Below are 16,868 nucleotides of genomic sequence, written 5' to 3' on the forward strand. Positions count from 1 at the left end.
TTGGGGGGCATGAAATCATCTAAGTCGTGATCCCAGTTAACAGAACTTGGTGCTGGAGGTGGTGCAGTTTGACTTGACGAACCTCTTGACTTTCCATTTCTCTCTTTTATGGTTCTACTTTCATGTACAGGGGGAGGAACATCAGGTGTTCGAGGCCATGATTTGGGGGGCATGAAGTCATCCATATCGTCATCCCAGTTAACACAACTAGGTGCTCGAGGTGGTGCAGCACGACTTGACGAACCTCCGGTCACGTGTTCTTGCGGAGGCCGAGAACTATGACCCGAAGATCTTTTCCACCTCCTTCGTCTAGTTTGCGGCATAACTCCACTGAAGATACATACCAATTTTTTGAAATTTGGTATCGATTTGTTAATCAACTCCGTGTCCTCGGGGTAATCCTAGCATATAATTACACAATAATTTTACTATTTCGTAAATATGGATTACAAATAAGGGACGTGATTAGAACTGAATAAGAGTTATCTTAATGTGCATCTCATACACCTCTGGCCGCATCCATATCTTACAAGTAGTTTGTAAGAATCCAATAACATGTTGATGATTCGCTAGTTCACATACCCTCATGTATATCTTCCTACGTTCTAGCAGGTATTCCTTTAAATCTTGCATTGTAATACCTCGAAATAATGTCAAATATTTAAACTCAACTAATTTGGACAAAACCATCTCTATCGTACCATCCGCTAATGGATCCAACTTCTTACTGATTACAAGACATGTCATGATCTCAAGAAATATACTGGATTTTTCTTCGGTCCATGAAAATCCAACAGAATTGGAGGCAGACATTGCCTTATGCTGCAATAACAGTAAGGTACTGTCATTCTAAGTTTACTATTCTATATTTCACTATCCAAAAACTAAATCTATTCTAATTCATGATTATTTTAGAAACAAGTCTATAATAGTTGAGAAATATTGGTTACCTGCGGTTCGGATCCAAAATCCGGCAGGGCTTCGCCGGTGGAATTACCTCACTCACCCTCCCTCTCCCCTCTCTGGATCTCATGGACAGAAAATGAGGGCGCAGGGGGAAGAGGCGGAATTTTATATTAGTGGAGGGAGCCTGCTGCCCGGCAGGGGGCGGCAGGCTCCCTCCACGGACCTCTGCGCAAATTTTTTTTTATTTACATATAGGTCCCTACCGCCCACCTGCCGGGCGGTAGGGGTATAAAACTGTAAAATCTAAAATCAAAAATATATTTCTATAAATTTTTTTTTTGAAAAATACAAAAATAAAAAAGACGCGAGATGAAGGTACCGAACCAAACCCTTCTACATCAGCCCAGCCCACCAAACGCCGAGTAGGCAAGTAGCTGAAAACGCCCATCCGGGACCCTCCTGCGTGTGATGATGTCATCTGCCATGACCTTCCAGCAGCCACCGCAGCGGCGGCGGCGGTTGCCGCCGACGGCGATACCCCAATCCCCCACCGTCATCACCATCCACACCCTCGGCGACGACCTCCTCCTAGACATCTTCCTCCGCCTCCCCTCGCTCCCGAGCCTCGTCCGCGCCGCGCTCGCCTGCCGCTCCTTCCTCGCCGCCGTCCGCTCCTCCCCGGCCTTCCGCCGCCGCTTCCGCGCGCTCCACCCGCCCCCTCTCGTCGGATTCTTCTTCGAAACTGACGGCTGCGACCTCCCCTCCTTCTCGCCCGTCCGCCGCCGCTCCGACGCGGATCTCGCCGCGGCCGTCCGCGGCGCCGACGTCTTCCTCACCCGTCTGCCCTACCACGAAGACGCCTACCCGGGGTGGGACATCGTGGACTGCCACGGCGGATGCCTCCTCCTCCACAACAGCGAGACCGCGCAGATCGCCGCGTATAACCCCCTCACGCGAGCTCTGCATCTCCTCCCCACGCCGCCCGACGAGATCTCCAAAGGTCACCTAGGCAAGTTTCAACAACGCCTGGATTTCTTCTTGTTCTTATCCGAAGAGAACCCTGGTTCGTTCCGGGTGATCTCCTTATTCCACGACAAGTCGCGGGTGCGCGCGATCGTCTACTCGTCGGGCGCTAGGGAGTGGCGAATTCTCCCCTGGTCGGAGGCCGCGCCGGCACAGCCGTCGGGCAAGAAGCACTGGCTTAACATGGGCAGGAGGGCAAATGGGAACCTGTACTGGTCACACAGGAAACAGGCCAACATGGTAGTGCTGGACACCACGGCGATGCAATTCTCTTTCATGGCTCTGCCGGATTTCTTGAAGGGGCAAAGTCGCATCTACAAGATTGGAGAGACCAAGGATGGGAAGTTGTGCTTGGTCTTCACAGTGGGATTCACGCTGTTCATTTCATTATGGAGAGTAGATAATGATGGTGTTGAGAGGTGGATAATTGATGATAAGTTCCTGCTGGAGGAAGAGATTCTTCAGGCTACCAAGGGCACACGGGATGATGATGATGAGCTCGAACTCCAAGTCTGGTTTGTTATGGACGGCATTGTGTATTTGTCGCCTTTGATCTGTGGAGATACTCATTCACCTTGTTGGTTCTTATCCTTCTGCCCGGAAACAAGGAAACTGGAGAAGTTATGTCATAGGACATTTGACAACAGTCACTTTCCCTACATCATGGCATGGCCTCCTTCTTTGGTAGGCACCGATTTGAGCCCTTGATCCTGGAGGTGTTTTAGAAGGGCATGTCTGGTGCATCGTTAGAGCCTACCGTCTATAACCGGAAGGTCCCAGGTTCGAGCCCTAGCCTTTGCACATTTGTGCGGGAAAGGCTTGGTGCTTAAAACAACCATTTCCTAGACCCCGCGCAGCGCTGGAAGCCTACGGCACTGGGTACGCCCTTTTTTAATCCTGGAGGTGTTTTATGAACTGTGGAATTGGTATAATAAACATAGGAGGAAGGTGGAAACTGAACTGTTACACCTATATATTGTCCTATTATCTTAAGTTATCAGCCATTGTTTTTACTTTATCTATATATATGTAGTCCTGTTTGAACTTTTGAATAATATAAGTATACCAAGGTATATTTTAGAAGTGATTATTCATTCGTATGTCTTTGAATATACCAGTTATGCAAATTTACTCTGCATATTGGAACTGTTACATAGTTTCTCAAATGCTCATAAGAGAACTTGGCCATAGAGTTCATAAGAATTTGCGGAAAGTGTAATATTTCGAGAAGCTTTAACTGCAGGATTATATGGGACATCAATATTGAGCTAAGTAACTTAAGCTGGCACTTATACTTTTCAAATCAACCCTAAAATCCTATTATGTCTGAGCGACAGGAAGAAAACTGTAATCCTGAATCTGTGGAGTGTATGCTTTTGTCCTGAATCTGTGGAGTGTATGCTTTACAGTATGCCCTTACTTGGTAGGTGATACAATCCTGCTACTGTTAAGATTGACTTGTTTTATCTTGCAATTGGTAGTTTGCGTATAGATCAGTCAGATCCTCTGCTAAACTCAAGTATAGCAAACCTCCTGCACAAGCATTTTTTCTGCAGAGAGTTTTTTTTTTGTGGTCACAACCACCTTGTATGTTATGTGAAAGGTACAATGGATCTTACAGATAGTTGAACTCAGGTTTTGGACTTTTGTTATTTGAATAAGAATTCTTTACTATAGGTGACCAGCACTCCAGCATGATTATGAATCTACATGGGAGCCTGCAGAAAAAATGATGCTTAGCATCAGTTTGAAGCTTTATGTTGATTATAGTAAAATATGCAACATGCAAGATGTTTATTGCGTTGTTTTAGATCAATTTATTTGAAATCCAAGTCATTTTTAGTGACCATTTAGCACTTACAACCTTCAAGGTTTAGTAACATTGAATGAGTTCCTAAGCCCTAGTAATGTTATTGAATGAGCTCATCCAATATGTATTACCATCAACTGTGGTCTCCCTGAATGGCAGTCAATGGCAATAAAGGGTTGCTCTTGTAATACTTTTCAAGATAAATGTACACAAATAGAACTTACGTCCTGTCTTTGATGTCGAAAGAACTCTCTAAGTTTCTTATCCACTACAGACCCAAAGAGAAGGTGTTGAGCATTTTCATTGTTGTTTCGGTTTGCATGTCTTTGTCAAAAGACTCCTTTATCGAGGAACCACATAATTTTCTTTATATCACTGGTAGTTTTTTCCTTTCCATATGTAAACAAGAGATATATGAAGCACTACTTCCTGCATTCCAAATTATAGTTACATTTTGGCTTTTCTATATACATATATTTTTCCTATATATACATACATAATGTATATCTAGGTGCATACATAAATCCATATTTCTAGAAAAAACAAAACGATCTATAATTTAGTAGAACGGTTGGAGTATCTCTCAAGCCAGCTTGCACATGAATTTCACAGAGAAAATTTCTTTTCAATTTTCAATTTCCTTCTAACTATATCTTACTCATTAGTTAACGGAAGTAGGTCTACATTAGCTTCATTATTTCTAAGGTAATTCAGATTTTCGCAAGTTATATCAGATTGTGAAACTACAGACACAAACTGGGATTTTTTTCAAATAATATTATTTTAATAAAAAAATTGTAAAAGTAAATGGTTGATTCCAAAAATTGTAAATATAGTAGCCCAACGGCTTGTAGACAGCCGACAGGATAGCTCTCGACTATTCAAAGGCCGACAACGGTATATCGGCATTATAGCAGCCGATAGGTTGTCCACGTTAGCTTCCATGTGTCCACGTTAGCCTCCAGGTCGTGTATGAGGACCTGTCGGCCAATGGTTAGCCGAGAGGCCCTGGCCAATAGCCGAGTAGTAGCGTGCTTATCTTAAATGGCAATTATAGTTCTTAATTCTATCACAATGCGCCGGAGAATTTAGTGCAGCGTATATAGCATATATGTTACCTCAGTTAGTTGTCAAGCGCATGCATGTAGTTCACAGCTAGCCTAAGCACAATTAATACTATGGTTAATCTCATCAACAATGACCTAGCATATGGGTATGCCGCTCATCTTCAGCCGAATTTCGATTTACATACTAGACTAAGCAAGGCTAATAATTTAGCCAGCTATTACCTACTCCCTCCATTCAAAATAAATATTATTTTAGAAAATTTCAGACAAATTAGAAAATAACTTTTTACCCATGATTCCTTCTAGCAATTGCAATTAAAAATTGTATTATTTATTTGGTTTTCTAGATCCTCAGTAAATTTACATGCATGTGAACTAGAAAAGTAACATACACAAAGTATTTGATTAACTCTATGTGTTTTCTTATACAATACTTTCTTATTATTTGATATTAATTTAATTAGATGGATCTCATTGCAAGCTAAAACAATATTTTTGCGGGATAAAATTTGAATGCTAAAACAACACTTATTTTAGGACGAATGGAGTATATCTCATTGCTATTATCTCAAGTCAATCTAATAGCCAGCCTGTATAATAGTTGCTTATATAGGTGGACTATGTCATTAATATTTGGAAGTAGGCTGTAAACTTGTAGCCCGCTTCTCTTCTCATTCTCTCACCAAATTTATTTTGAAGTAGGTTGTAAACTTGTAGCCCGTTTCTCTTCTCTTCCCTTCTATCCTCTACAACTCAGCAAAATTTGATGTGACACTCCATTTAAAACGCCTACATCATCTCATAACACTTGCTCTGATGGGGTGAGAATATTTAGAGGCACAAGCGCATGATAAAAATATGAATGTCTCAGTGGTATCGGCTCCTCAAGGGCCGACTGTGCTGTCGGCGATGATTGGCCAATGAGCCAGGTACAGATATATGTTTTTTTATCCATGTCGCTGCCACGTAGGCTTATCGGCTTCTGCACAGCCGACTGCATGCCAATCGACCCTTGGGTGGCCGACAACATGTTACTTTTACAATTTTTCTACGTTGCCATCTATCTCTGCAATTTTCTATAAAAATAATAATATTTTTTTAAAAAAATCCACAAACTGGGGTGCCTTGCTCTGCTACACTCAACTAGCTCAAAGTTGTAGGAAAACACCACAGGATTTCTCTTTGCATCTTCAGATACTTGCATATATTAATATATGTTTCAGATTTGTGTTGGATTAGTGACTTGCATCTTATTCGTACGTGTCCATCGCAAATGGGCTGGCTGTGATATCAGATTGTAGCATGCCAAAAATATTAGTTCAATTGAACTATAACCTTTATTTTTAAATATACAATACTATTGATGCTTTCGTTCATTTGACTATTTATCTTTTCTGCAAATATTTATGTAAATAGCTAAATATACCAGTTAAATTTTAAATATTTTTATTGTAGATATAGTTGTACTCATTTTCTTTATTTAACAAAAGTACTAAATAAATATTGTTAGTCAAAGTTTGAAAAAAATAAATAGTGTTATAATATAAGAGTGGAGTGAGTATATATATCGAGTCAATTCTTTAGTGCCATAGAAATTGACATAGATTTTTCTGAAATTCCCTCAATATCAATTCCATCTATGAGATTTTATATTATTGTTAAGTATCCCTGGTGAAAACACATTTGCCCCTCTAAGGCATAATTTGGAAGAAGGTGGGGCTAAAACCAAGGAAGTAAAACCTTACATTGGGAACTAAATATCTTATTCAAATGATATTCCCATGGATTGCTCGCCCGGGGTAAAATCAGGAATACCAAGGGAATCTGAGTTTCCCAACTAGCCCTAATGGAATGAATAAAAGTTGGCAATTCCCTTTACTACGGTAGTACCATTGCATTTTTATCATGGAAAGATGCATTTTTAAACTGGAAAACACGGCTGCAGTCATTCAGACTAATGCACATTGTGATAATTGAAGGCGAGACGACTTTTGTTATACACCTTCTGCACTAAAGATGCAGCTCTTTTCATTAAAAAATCTCACGGATATAACTTCACAACTATTCAAATTTTCTTGTATATATAACCAAGTCCCATATTATGTCCAAGAAAAGTGACTGTAAGGTGGTGCACGTGCACATGCAACTTCTCTAGCTAAATCTTTCACCAAAAAAAAACTTCAATAACTAAACATATGGATTGGACTTGTATAGCTTCGGGTTACTATATCCTCATATTTACCTATTCGTATCGTATTCCTCTAATTTAAGAACATAGTTACCGTGGCACAAAAATTGCGTTACAATGACCCTGTTCGGCTGCACCAGCTGCAGCTGCGGCTGCACTGCGACTGCAGCAGCCGCCCACGGCTGCTCCTGTTGAGCAATGGTGCGACTGTGGCAGCTCCAGGCTGGTCAGACCTCCCATACCTTCTCCTCATTGGCATCCTACGAGATCTTGAGCTCCATGAAGCATTTTTATCTGCAGCAGTCTACAGGTGGTGGCGCACAGCAGTGTGGGCTGAGCCTTCTCCCTTTTGCTTCGTCCCAGATCATGACTCATTTCATTGGACATGGGGTACGACTGTTCACAGTGAGTTCGTCAACTCCACAGCCCAGATTTAATTTTTTAAGAGAGACTTGCAGGTCAGTGAAATAGAGGCGCAGAGATATTTTTCCCTCTTGGTTCAACCCCTTCCAGCGATGTTTTGTTATAATCTAACAGATCCCTAACGGAATTTCAAGAAAAAATCTTTATTTTCTATGACACTAAGAGAATTGGATCATATAGCTTAGGTGGATGTGATATCCTTCAATTTTATTTAAACATGTTTCTATCCACCTAGAAAAGCCCCCCTCCCCCGCGCGCTCCTAGGGGCGACATGGGCGGCCCCTGTAACCCTAGCGCCGCCACCCAACTCCTTCCTCCTCCCATCTCGCCGTCGCCGGAGTTTGCCCGGCGGAAGCCGGGGGGGGGGCAGCTAGGAGGGCGGCGGCGGCAGTGCTCTGGCGGCGCCGATGATCGATGGCGGCCACTCGAGACCTACGACAGCCCCTACTGCAGCGGATGCTCATGGCCATGGTTACCTGCGGCGGCGATGGCTAAGTTCCGTGTGGGCGCGGCGGTCAATGCGGAGATAGCGTCTGTGTGAACTACGAGCGGGCGAGGTGGTCTGCAGCGACGATAATGGGGCGGCCCCTAGTGGGCGGTGGCCTCGTCCTCGCCCGGTCTTCCTCCCTCCCTCCCCTTGCATCCCGTGGGATGTGGAGGCGCGTCGATCTGCCGGATCTCGACCTTCCTACATGATCTGGTTTTTCCTCAGCCGGATTTGGGGACCGGGGCTCCATGGCTGCATGTTGCGGAGGCGATAGCGCTGGGCCTGATGGAAGGCAGTCGGTCTCTTGTTTGCTAGGCAATGTCACGGCTGCGACGCAGTGCCTCCCTCCACTCCAAGTCGTTCAGCGTCTGGTGGTTGTCTGGTTGCACAGGTTCTCAGGCGAAAGCCATAATCAGTTTGGGCTAGTGCCCGTGACGACGGTGCAATGTTGCATCGTGCTCCTTGTTGAAGGCGTTGCAGTGAGGATCGCGACCTCCAAGGACTTTTTCAGGTGAAAACCGAAGAACCGACTTGCAGGTTCAGGCGGTGGTGGCGACAACTTGGCGTCGCTTTTCTCTTGAGGCGCCGCTTTGGAGTTCTTGGAACAATGATACCAGATCTGTTTCGAGAGTTGGAGGTGTAGAGGGAGCACAGAAGGCAGCTGGTAGATTGATCCTGACCTCTAAGGGGGCGAGGGACTAGTTGCATTAGAAGTCTGAATGCAAGGTTGAAGTAAGAGCGTAGAAGTCTGGAGCTGAGTCTTTCTAGCTTTCTTTCTTAATCTCTTTCTTTCTTTCTTGTTTTTTTAGAGGTGTGGAGTCTAAGTGCTCATGTATCTTCTGCCTATGTGGTCGGATTTGGTTCGCTGTGGTCGTAGACATTCACTTGTGAATGTTCAAGACCGGATAATTTCCTTAATCTAAAAAATCCACCTAGAAAATATTATTCTAGCTAGTTACAAATATTTGATGTCTTAATGAAGGTCCGTTAAAAAATTTGAAATTTGGCGATCAATTGATTTATTAGCTAGCTACTAGTCCCGTCCTTAAACATGTTTAGAGATTTGATCCAGATCCCGAACTTTTAATTTAATTTGCAGATATGAGTATGTAAATCAACAATGTGCCATCCGGTCCAAATATGGTGTCACTAAATATGATTTTAGCCATCACTATACTCTCTGTCCTTCTTAATAATAGTTAGACTTAACCTCTTGAGGAGAGAGAGAGGAGGGAGGGAGGGGGGGGGGGTGGCATATGGTATGATTTGTCCCTACGGCCTACAATAGTAACTAGGAGGTTCCGCGCAGCGAACACAGAGATGATATGCAGGACAGTAGAAGGCTCAAAAAGAACAAACACATGAACAATGATTTTAATACATTCCTTAGCTGTGTTATTAACTGTTGCATTGGCGAATTATCTATGAATTAGGAGGTTGGAGTTGTTATCAGTAACAATAGTACATGCAATGGCACTACCACGGAAACACATCTATATTACTGTGATTAATTTTGTAACTATTCATTTCTTGAGCTCTTTTATAATGATTGTAAAGTACCAATAGGTACTTTTAGGTACTTCTACCTTAAATTTTTTTCTAGCCGTTGATCTATGAAAAGTATTTATAAAAAATAAATTAAATTAGTATTTGGTCCCACTTTTTGGTACTTGGTCCCACATTTTGGAAGTACCAGGTACATTATTCTAGGTATTTCCTACCTTCACCACCGTAGGATTTTATCAGATGGATGGTTCCTATTTTTTCAATCATCATAAAATTTGTCTCATTTCTTTAATGTCATCATTGTAAGAATCAGTTGGCCCTGAGCAAAGTGTAAAAAACATTTACATAAACATGGAAGGTAAATAAAATAGACATGAAAGGTCATCGAGTACGGTTTTGTGCTTTTTTTTAAATCAATCAAATATAAACTCATCGAGTACGGTTTTGTGCTTTTTTTAAATCAATCAAATATAAACAACGATGTCACAACATTTGCAACGGGAAAAATAAACATGAAACTGATGAAAGGAATGCAAATAAAGCTGGGAGGTGCCACCAATAGCTATATATATGTTACCCTACTCCTATGGCAATAAAAAATAACAGCTCCACATTAGATCATGTGTCGTATTCAAACGTCCAAAGAATGTATGTTTCAGAATGCGAAAATACCTAGAGACAAGAATGTATGTTTCAGAATGCGAAAATACCTAGAGACAATTCCTTTTCTTTAAGCAGCCAACATCATTGCCCGTAGGGAAAACAACACTTCTTGAGCTATTGTTGGCCCAACTCTAGCTATAAAATAGAGAAAACATTTATGATACAAATTCATCAGGATTGTATGACTGAAAATTGAAAGGAATGGAAGGGAAGGAACTTTTGGAAGTACACTTGTGTTCAGGAGGACTAATTCTAGTGCAGTGTAATTATATACAACTAACTGAATACCATGTAGTGTAAATGTAAGCATCACTAAATACCATGTAGATTGCATAATGGAGTCTAAATAGGGAAGGCCTGATTCAGACAGCTGGTGGCAGATTCTGCACAAAAATTCAGGGAGTGTACGTTCAGTAGAGAAAAACACATGTATTTATCAAAATTTGCTTCTTTTTTTACTTGAATAAAGCATATATGCGAGATTATTCATCCAAATCAATAAGAGATTAAGAGGGTAGCCTTCAATGGGTTATCATTTCTAAGTTACTTGCAGAACCTCACTGCTCTTACCTGATATATAGTGCAGATACAGAGCAATAAATATTTCAATTATGGGATCGCAAATTCATTCATAGCAATATACTCATATTCAATCATCAAATGGGCATAACATAGGAAGCAGATGGGACTACCGGATCTCATTGTGTTAGACAATTGCGCATAGATGGCTGGCATATTTCTTGACCTCTATGAGGTAAAGAAATCACAGACCACAATGTTTTTGTGTCATCAAGTTAATCACAACTTATCATGTGTCTCTAAATCCCAATTAAACATTTCGAATTGGGTACCTTGTCTGAAATTCGGAATAGCTTGACACACTCAATTAAATGCTTTGGAAAGCCATGTGCTGGTAGAAGTGAAATAAGAAATCATGAACTATTTATGGCATTCTGTAAGTTCACGTTTTTTTTTAAAGATAGCCACTAAATCTTTATAGGGCACATCTAAGATGAAATCAATATTAAATGCGCTGAAACAATGCAATAGCTTGCTTGCAAAGACAACAAAACTGAGTGCAGGGGCAAACTGAGGTGCGAAATCTAAAGACACATATCGTCGAACGCCTACGATGCAAGAGCAAACATACCTGTAGGAGTGTATTTGGGGACCTTTGTGCAGAAGCTACGAATGGGCTGTAGGCGATGACTTTCCGTCTGTCCTCGATCATGCGACAGCACGGAGGAGGATGGGCGCATAGTTGAGATGCAGCATCGGCTCAGAGAAGGGTGCCGGTGGCGTGGAAGGCGAGCCCAAGCTGATGGCAGCGTGGAGTGAAGCAAGCCTGGACCAAGCAGCGCTCGATTTCTTCCTGAGGCAAGGACGATGCCTTTCGCACGGCGCGCCGGAAGATGCACACGACTGCCAATGCCTCGAGGACATGCGGTGAGGGACGACGGCGGAGCACACAACATCGCGATTGGTCGCCGACGCGTCACAGCGTCGTGCGAGGGTCGAATAGCTACGAAATCCTCACGCGCCAGCTCTGCATCTTGTATAATGGCCTAGGCCATGGGCCGGTCAGCGCCTCAGCGCTAGTGCAACCGTTTAAGGAGGACGGCAGTTGTCAGAGATGGCGAGGGGAGGGGAAGGAAGTGCGATGCAGGCGTCGAGGAGAAGACAGGAGAGTCGACGGTGGAAGTGAGAAACCATGGGCGCAGGGCGCACACCGGCGACGTGCTTGCCATTTTACCGGAGGCGAGGAGCAAAAGGATGATTATTTTCTTTTACGGTGAGATAGACGCAGCCAAAGGTTTGCTCGTCTAAAACTACTGTAGTGCACAGGTGTTCAACTTTGACGGTGTGATTGAGCACCAGCATAACGCCATGACACGTGGCTAGCGATGGTGTGCGGAGCGCCGGATGGGCGCGGAATTCTTCTGGGATAAGAGGAATCATGAGTTAACGTGACACGGACATTACATGGACGCCAAGTAGCAAATTCAACACAAATCAGAATATCAGATGGTGTGAACCTAGAGTGAACTATATGCACAAAATAATAGTTTAGAGACATACTCCCTCCATCCCTAAATAACTGTCGCTTTCGCTTTATGAGAAATAACTTTGATTAATTTTATATAAAAAATATTAATATTTATGATATATAATTAATATCATTAGATAGATCTTTTAATCTAGTTTTTAAACAAATTTATTTGGAGATATAAATGTTGCACGTTTTTTCTACAAATCGAGTTAAACTTGTGGCACACACCAACGACGACACTTAAAAAGGAACGGAGGTAGTAGCTAACAACAAGAACGAGTTTAAAAGATTATTTTAAAAATATCTTTTAGTTTGAAAACACAAAAGTCACATGAAGATTTGTCTCGAAATACTTAATAATCTCCAATATTGTTGTAATTTATGAGTAATAAAAAATGTTCAAAGTTGCCATAAAAAACAAGAGAAGTGAAACGTAACAAAATTTTGATTTCAAACAATGCTTTTTTGCAGCAAAAAAGCATCAAATCACATACGTACTATTTTATTGGAGGCTATTGTGCGGATATATTGTCGAGTTTATGTTTGGGTCCATCCGTTTCTCAATTTTTTAGTTTTCACCCTAGGCTCTTATTTCTAGGGGTGCCAATTAGTAACCATTAGGTGCTCCTCTAACATTCTCTAGTTCAAAAATTTGTATTAATTCTTCAAAATTATATCTCAATTTAAAAAATTAGTACAAAATTTTGAACTAAAGAGAATTGAAAGTGCACCTAAAAGTCACCCATTTATACCCTACTTATTACTTATTTCGACCTCCTCCTGAAAGAGAAAACAAAAGAGGAGGAGAAAAAAAATAAGAAGAAAACACCTCCGAGGCTCCGACGAACACATCTGAAACTCTAGACTGAAGCCTCCTTCCACGCCATCTCAACTTCCTCTCTTGCAGAATCAAAAAAAAAAAAACTTCCTCTCTCGCAGGTCGCAGCCGTCTACCTCTCCCAATCCCCCCTGCTTGAACTGCCGGAAGCGCGGATCCATCCGGCCTCGGATCGACTATTCCCCTATTGGTTAGGAAGGCCTAGTTTGCTTGGGTCAATTTCGTCTGCCCCGATCTGCAGCCGCGAGCGGAGATGAACTGCGTGACCTGTCAGCTGAAGGAGCTGGTCCGATTTGGATCTCCCTACCTAGGTTTCACTACGGTTCTTTGGTTCCTTTATTGTCACCGATTTTGACGAATCTCTTTTCTTGGGCCGCAGGAGCTGGAATTGACTGAGATTAGGGATGTGCTGCGATGTGAGTCGTTAGTTTCCTCATCCCTTCTCATCTCCACTTCTTCGTTAAAAAGGTTTCCTCTATTTGGCTCAACAGCTCTCTTAACATGACACTGAAACCATAATGTATTGGATTCATTTACATGCTTATTTGTTGTTTTGGGTTCGTAATTTGTGAAATTGAGTTGAGTAATTTGATGTTAGAGAATCATAATGAAGATGAACTAGTGGAGTACTAGGCTAGGTTCTGCCCATGGGATGAAATAAATGTTGTATGGATATATTGTGGAAACTCAACAAGAATAGCATATTATTGATTAACTAGCGCAGTAAGGATTTTACACTTCGTTTCGGGTCATGTTATGACACTATTGTTGTATAGTATTATCGCTGTGCTTCCATTGGTGCCGGAGTTACCGAGTTATTGACATTTTCTATGTGGTTGGGCTCCTGTTCAACGAACTAAATTTTCATATTTGGGCCTTGATATTAGATCCATAGAGTTCTGGAATCCATTCATCACTTAGATTAACTTTTGAGATTTCTCAGAGGATGCCTCTCTTTTGCTTAACTCGTATCATGCTGTTCATAATAAGAGATTGGAGTATTTCTGTCCGTCCTCTATACTAAATTGCGCCTGCTAATGGACACACTAAATATGATTATACTGCAGGCATTTTGCACACCATATTCTTCCATAGAACCCTCAGCCTTGTTCGCCCCAAAGATGTTGACTGTGATTTCCTTGAGATCACTTACGTGAGTATTTCCCTCCATTGAGATATGGGTTTATTTCATTTGCTCAAAGCATGTGATACTGTTGTGCTGCAAATTATGATATTCATGTTACTACATACATTCGAAATTATCAATGCTTTCGCTTTTTGAAGTCTCTGAGATGCACTTTCACTGCTATCTCACAATATTGTGTAAGCCAAAATATTTTCCAAGGGTGAATGTAATCTATATTCTTCAAAGACATAAATTTTCCGAAGTTCTGATTGTTGAGTAGTCTAAAGTTAGTAAGTTACAAGGTTATTTGACTTGAGATTAGTTCAGAACATGGCTGGAACACATCTGTGGCTAGAAAGTTTACTGACATTTCACATATTCCACGATTGGGTAGCAAAATACAAGAATGCATGCCTTCTACTGCTTGTCAACTTCCTAGTATTCTTATGGACAATCTAATCGATTGGGTTATCATAATGCTTCTGTTAGCTGTAGACCATGTTCAATACTGCCAGTAACACTGAGATCTGCTTTTTGGTAAACTGGAATCAAAATAGGAGCTAACTCGTGTTATTGTGTAACTGTAAAACTAATAGTTTAGGTATGGTACCATATTTGGAATGATGGAATCAACAGAGACAAGCGATCAACTGATTCATATGTGCTGCATACAGCAAGTACATGTTTTGTGCTAGAACTTGGAAATAACCTATAACTTCAAAATTTAGTTTTTTCTGTAGAACATAACAAATATCTTTTTTATTTTATCAATTTCCAACTTAATCATGTTGCCAGACGTACATCCAAAATAGAATAACACATGCCTTCTCCTGATTGCTAGTATTCTTATGGCCAATCTCAGTGTGTCATCAAATTCTTCAGTTTTTTCTCGAATACATAGGAGAGCTGCGTATCATTGCATTAAGAGAGAAGGAAAGAGGCCAAAATATCCATACAAAAAACCGCACAAAAACTTAGCTTACATGCGCACCCGTGTAACAGAAAATCAAATTCTTCAGTTAGCTGTAGGCCCAGAACTATTATTCAGTATTACTGCAAGTAGTAACACTGAGATTTCCGTATTAGTAAATGGAATCGATTTAGGAGCTGAAGTGCGCCCAAATATAACTTGCATATTGTGCTGTGTTTTGTAGTATAGTAACTTTTTTATTTAATTATGATCGCACATCTGTGTGCATTTTGTCTGCTACTGCCCACTGTTTACTTTCATGTTTTTGTGTGTTTAGGTGCAATGTGGTCTACCAGAACTAGAAAAGGAAGTTGATGAAAAGATAGACCTGTTCATTGCTTGGGTGGAAAAGCACCCAAATCGCAGAAGCCAGGTCTGACCTTCTACAATTAGTGAATGTAACATTATTCTGCAGTTTATTACTTTCTTTGCTGCTGTTCTTCTGATTAAAATTAGTGTTTACCTGAATATCTCAGGTCTGCCTATCCTTCTTGGATGAGAAACACAAACACCCAGGTTGGTTTGTCAACAAAACAGAGCGTATTTATTGGGAACAATGGTTCATCAGTTTACACGTCATGAGCCCAAAAAGATATAGCAAATCAAACAGCTCCAAAGGGCTTTCAAATATTGGAGGTAATTTAGTTGACTATACTTTTATTGACTTCACGAATCTATCAGTCGTACAGAACGTAACACTAACACTTTATGCAATGTGCTTATAGGGGATGCCTTGGAGGAGACCAGCTTAAGGCGTGCTGCATTGGAGTCGTCAATTAATGAAGTGCTATTCCAGATCATAAATTTTGCCAATGAGAAAAAGGACCACATTCCTGCCATCCCTGACAGAATATTCAATCATGAGATCATGATCCCAAGGTGAGTGCCATATTTGATATTGATCAGTCTGAGATAAGGGGCCTATTTTTAGTCAGCCCAAACAGTTTTTTTTGTTGTTGAGATTCTCGACATATATCTGGATTGCCAGGTGACCCCCTTTTTCCTTGGACGTGTTGACAGCTCATCGGATTCTGTGTTTGGATGGAACACCGACGCCTTTCGCAGAGTGCTGAATAGTGGGCACCCGTTCTCACTTTAGCTGAAGATGACCCGTGCCACCATCCAGTGTGGAAGGCGCTTTGCTAACCTTCATGGTCTAACCATATTATATGCTCAGGGAGAACCTACTGCTGTGTACATAATTGTGTGTGAAGCCAGAGAGCATGCTCATCTGGCCTGTAAATATTATGTGTGAATCTTGCTTTTATTCTGAACAATCTTGTAAATAGTTGCATGGTGGAATTGTGTTTCCAAGGGCTCAAGGATCTGTCGGTGTACCCGGGGCTTGTTCGGGGTGGTATCTCTTTGATCTTGAAGGATGGTTGAGCTCAGATGTGTTTCTTAGTGTTCAGGCTTTTGATCTCGAAGGACACTTGAGCTTAGATGTGTTTCTCAGTGAAGGCTGTGGGTATGGCACAATTTTCTATTTTGCAGAACAGGTACTTTTTTTTTTTGCAAGCCGGGCGTATATCCCTGCCTTGTACTCGGAAAATACTGATGACATGCATCCTTGGACTTGAAGCAACGGAAAGGAATATGCCTCGGCTTTCTGTGGCAATGAAGGATATTCTACTGCAGCTCACTGGGTCACTGGTAGCACGTGAGAAACGACGCCTGCTTCAGAGTTCAGGCTTGGTGTTTCGTTACTAGCGTCAGAACCTTCTCCAGATCAGTAGCATCCCGCTTCGTGCTCAGAACGACTCGTACACTGCTTTTTTTTAGGAAAATGTCCTGAGAAAGAAATGATCCGG

The 16,868-nt window shown here is 41.6% G+C and overlaps 2 protein-coding genes and 1 long non-coding RNA gene across 5 annotated transcripts; 2 read left to right on the forward strand and 1 right to left on the reverse strand.

Moving 5' to 3' along the window:
- The first annotated feature begins 1,356 nt into the window (after positions 1 to 1,356).
- LOC120666082 lies at positions 1,357 to 3,019 on the forward strand. The gene has a single exon (XM_039945868.1). The coding sequence runs from the start codon at positions 1,375 to 1,377 to the stop codon at positions 2,635 to 2,637; it is 1,263 nt and encodes a 420-aa protein (XP_039801802.1). The 5' UTR covers positions 1,357 to 1,374; the 3' UTR covers positions 2,638 to 3,019.
- Positions 3,020 to 9,839: 6,820 nt separating this feature from the next.
- On the reverse strand, positions 9,840 to 11,875 carry LOC120666083. 2 transcript variants are annotated; one of them, XR_005671546.1, is made up of 3 exons: positions 11,224 to 11,875; positions 10,394 to 10,456; positions 9,840 to 10,208 (listed from the first exon to the last, which is right to left on the reverse strand). It is a non-coding gene; the product is annotated as an uncharacterized LOC120666083 (long non-coding RNA). The 2 variants fall into 2 exon arrangements; XR_005671545.1 differs by having other exon boundaries at positions 9,840 to 10,456; positions 11,224 to 11,873.
- A 1,047-nt stretch (positions 11,876 to 12,922) lies between these two features.
- On the forward strand, positions 12,923 to 16,468 carry LOC120666084 (autophagy-related protein 101-like). Of its 2 annotated transcripts, none has more exons than XM_039945870.1 (7): positions 12,923 to 13,247; positions 13,341 to 13,384; positions 14,029 to 14,114; positions 15,335 to 15,430; positions 15,534 to 15,693; positions 15,783 to 15,936; positions 16,078 to 16,468. In XM_039945870.1, the coding sequence occupies exons 2-7, from the start codon at positions 13,366 to 13,368 to the stop codon at positions 16,154 to 16,156; spliced, it is 594 nt and encodes a 197-aa protein (XP_039801804.1). In that variant the 5' UTR covers positions 12,923 to 13,247; positions 13,341 to 13,365; the 3' UTR covers positions 16,157 to 16,468. The 2 variants fall into 2 exon arrangements, with proteins under 2 accessions (XP_039801804.1, XP_039801803.1); XM_039945869.1 differs by having other exon boundaries at positions 13,341 to 13,377.
- The last annotated feature ends 400 nt before the right edge of the window (positions 16,469 to 16,868 follow it).

This window comes from Panicum virgatum, chromosome 3N (genome assembly GCF_016808335.1).
Source record: "Panicum virgatum strain AP13 chromosome 3N, P.virgatum_v5, whole genome shotgun sequence".
Taxonomy (NCBI): domain Eukaryota; kingdom Viridiplantae; phylum Streptophyta; class Magnoliopsida; order Poales; family Poaceae; genus Panicum; species Panicum virgatum.

What these genes read in the sequence shown, in the direction of transcription:
- LOC120666084 (XM_039945869.1), top strand. Translation starts at nt 13,215, where the DNA reads ATGAACTGCGTGACCTGTCAGCTGAAGGAGCTG. An exon ending in ATTTCCTTGAGATCACTTAC is followed by an intron (nt 14,115 to 15,334) that starts GTGAGTATTTCC and finishes TTGTGTGTTTAG; the next exon opens with GTGCAATGTGGTCTACCAGA. An exon ending in ACCCAAATCGCAGAAGCCAG is followed by an intron (nt 15,431 to 15,533) that starts GTCTGACCTTCT and finishes TGAATATCTCAG; the next exon opens with GTCTGCCTATCCTTCTTGGA.
- LOC120666082 (XM_039945868.1), top strand. Translation starts at nt 1,375, where the DNA reads ATGATGTCATCTGCCATGACCTTCCAGCAGCCACCGCAGCGGCGGCGG.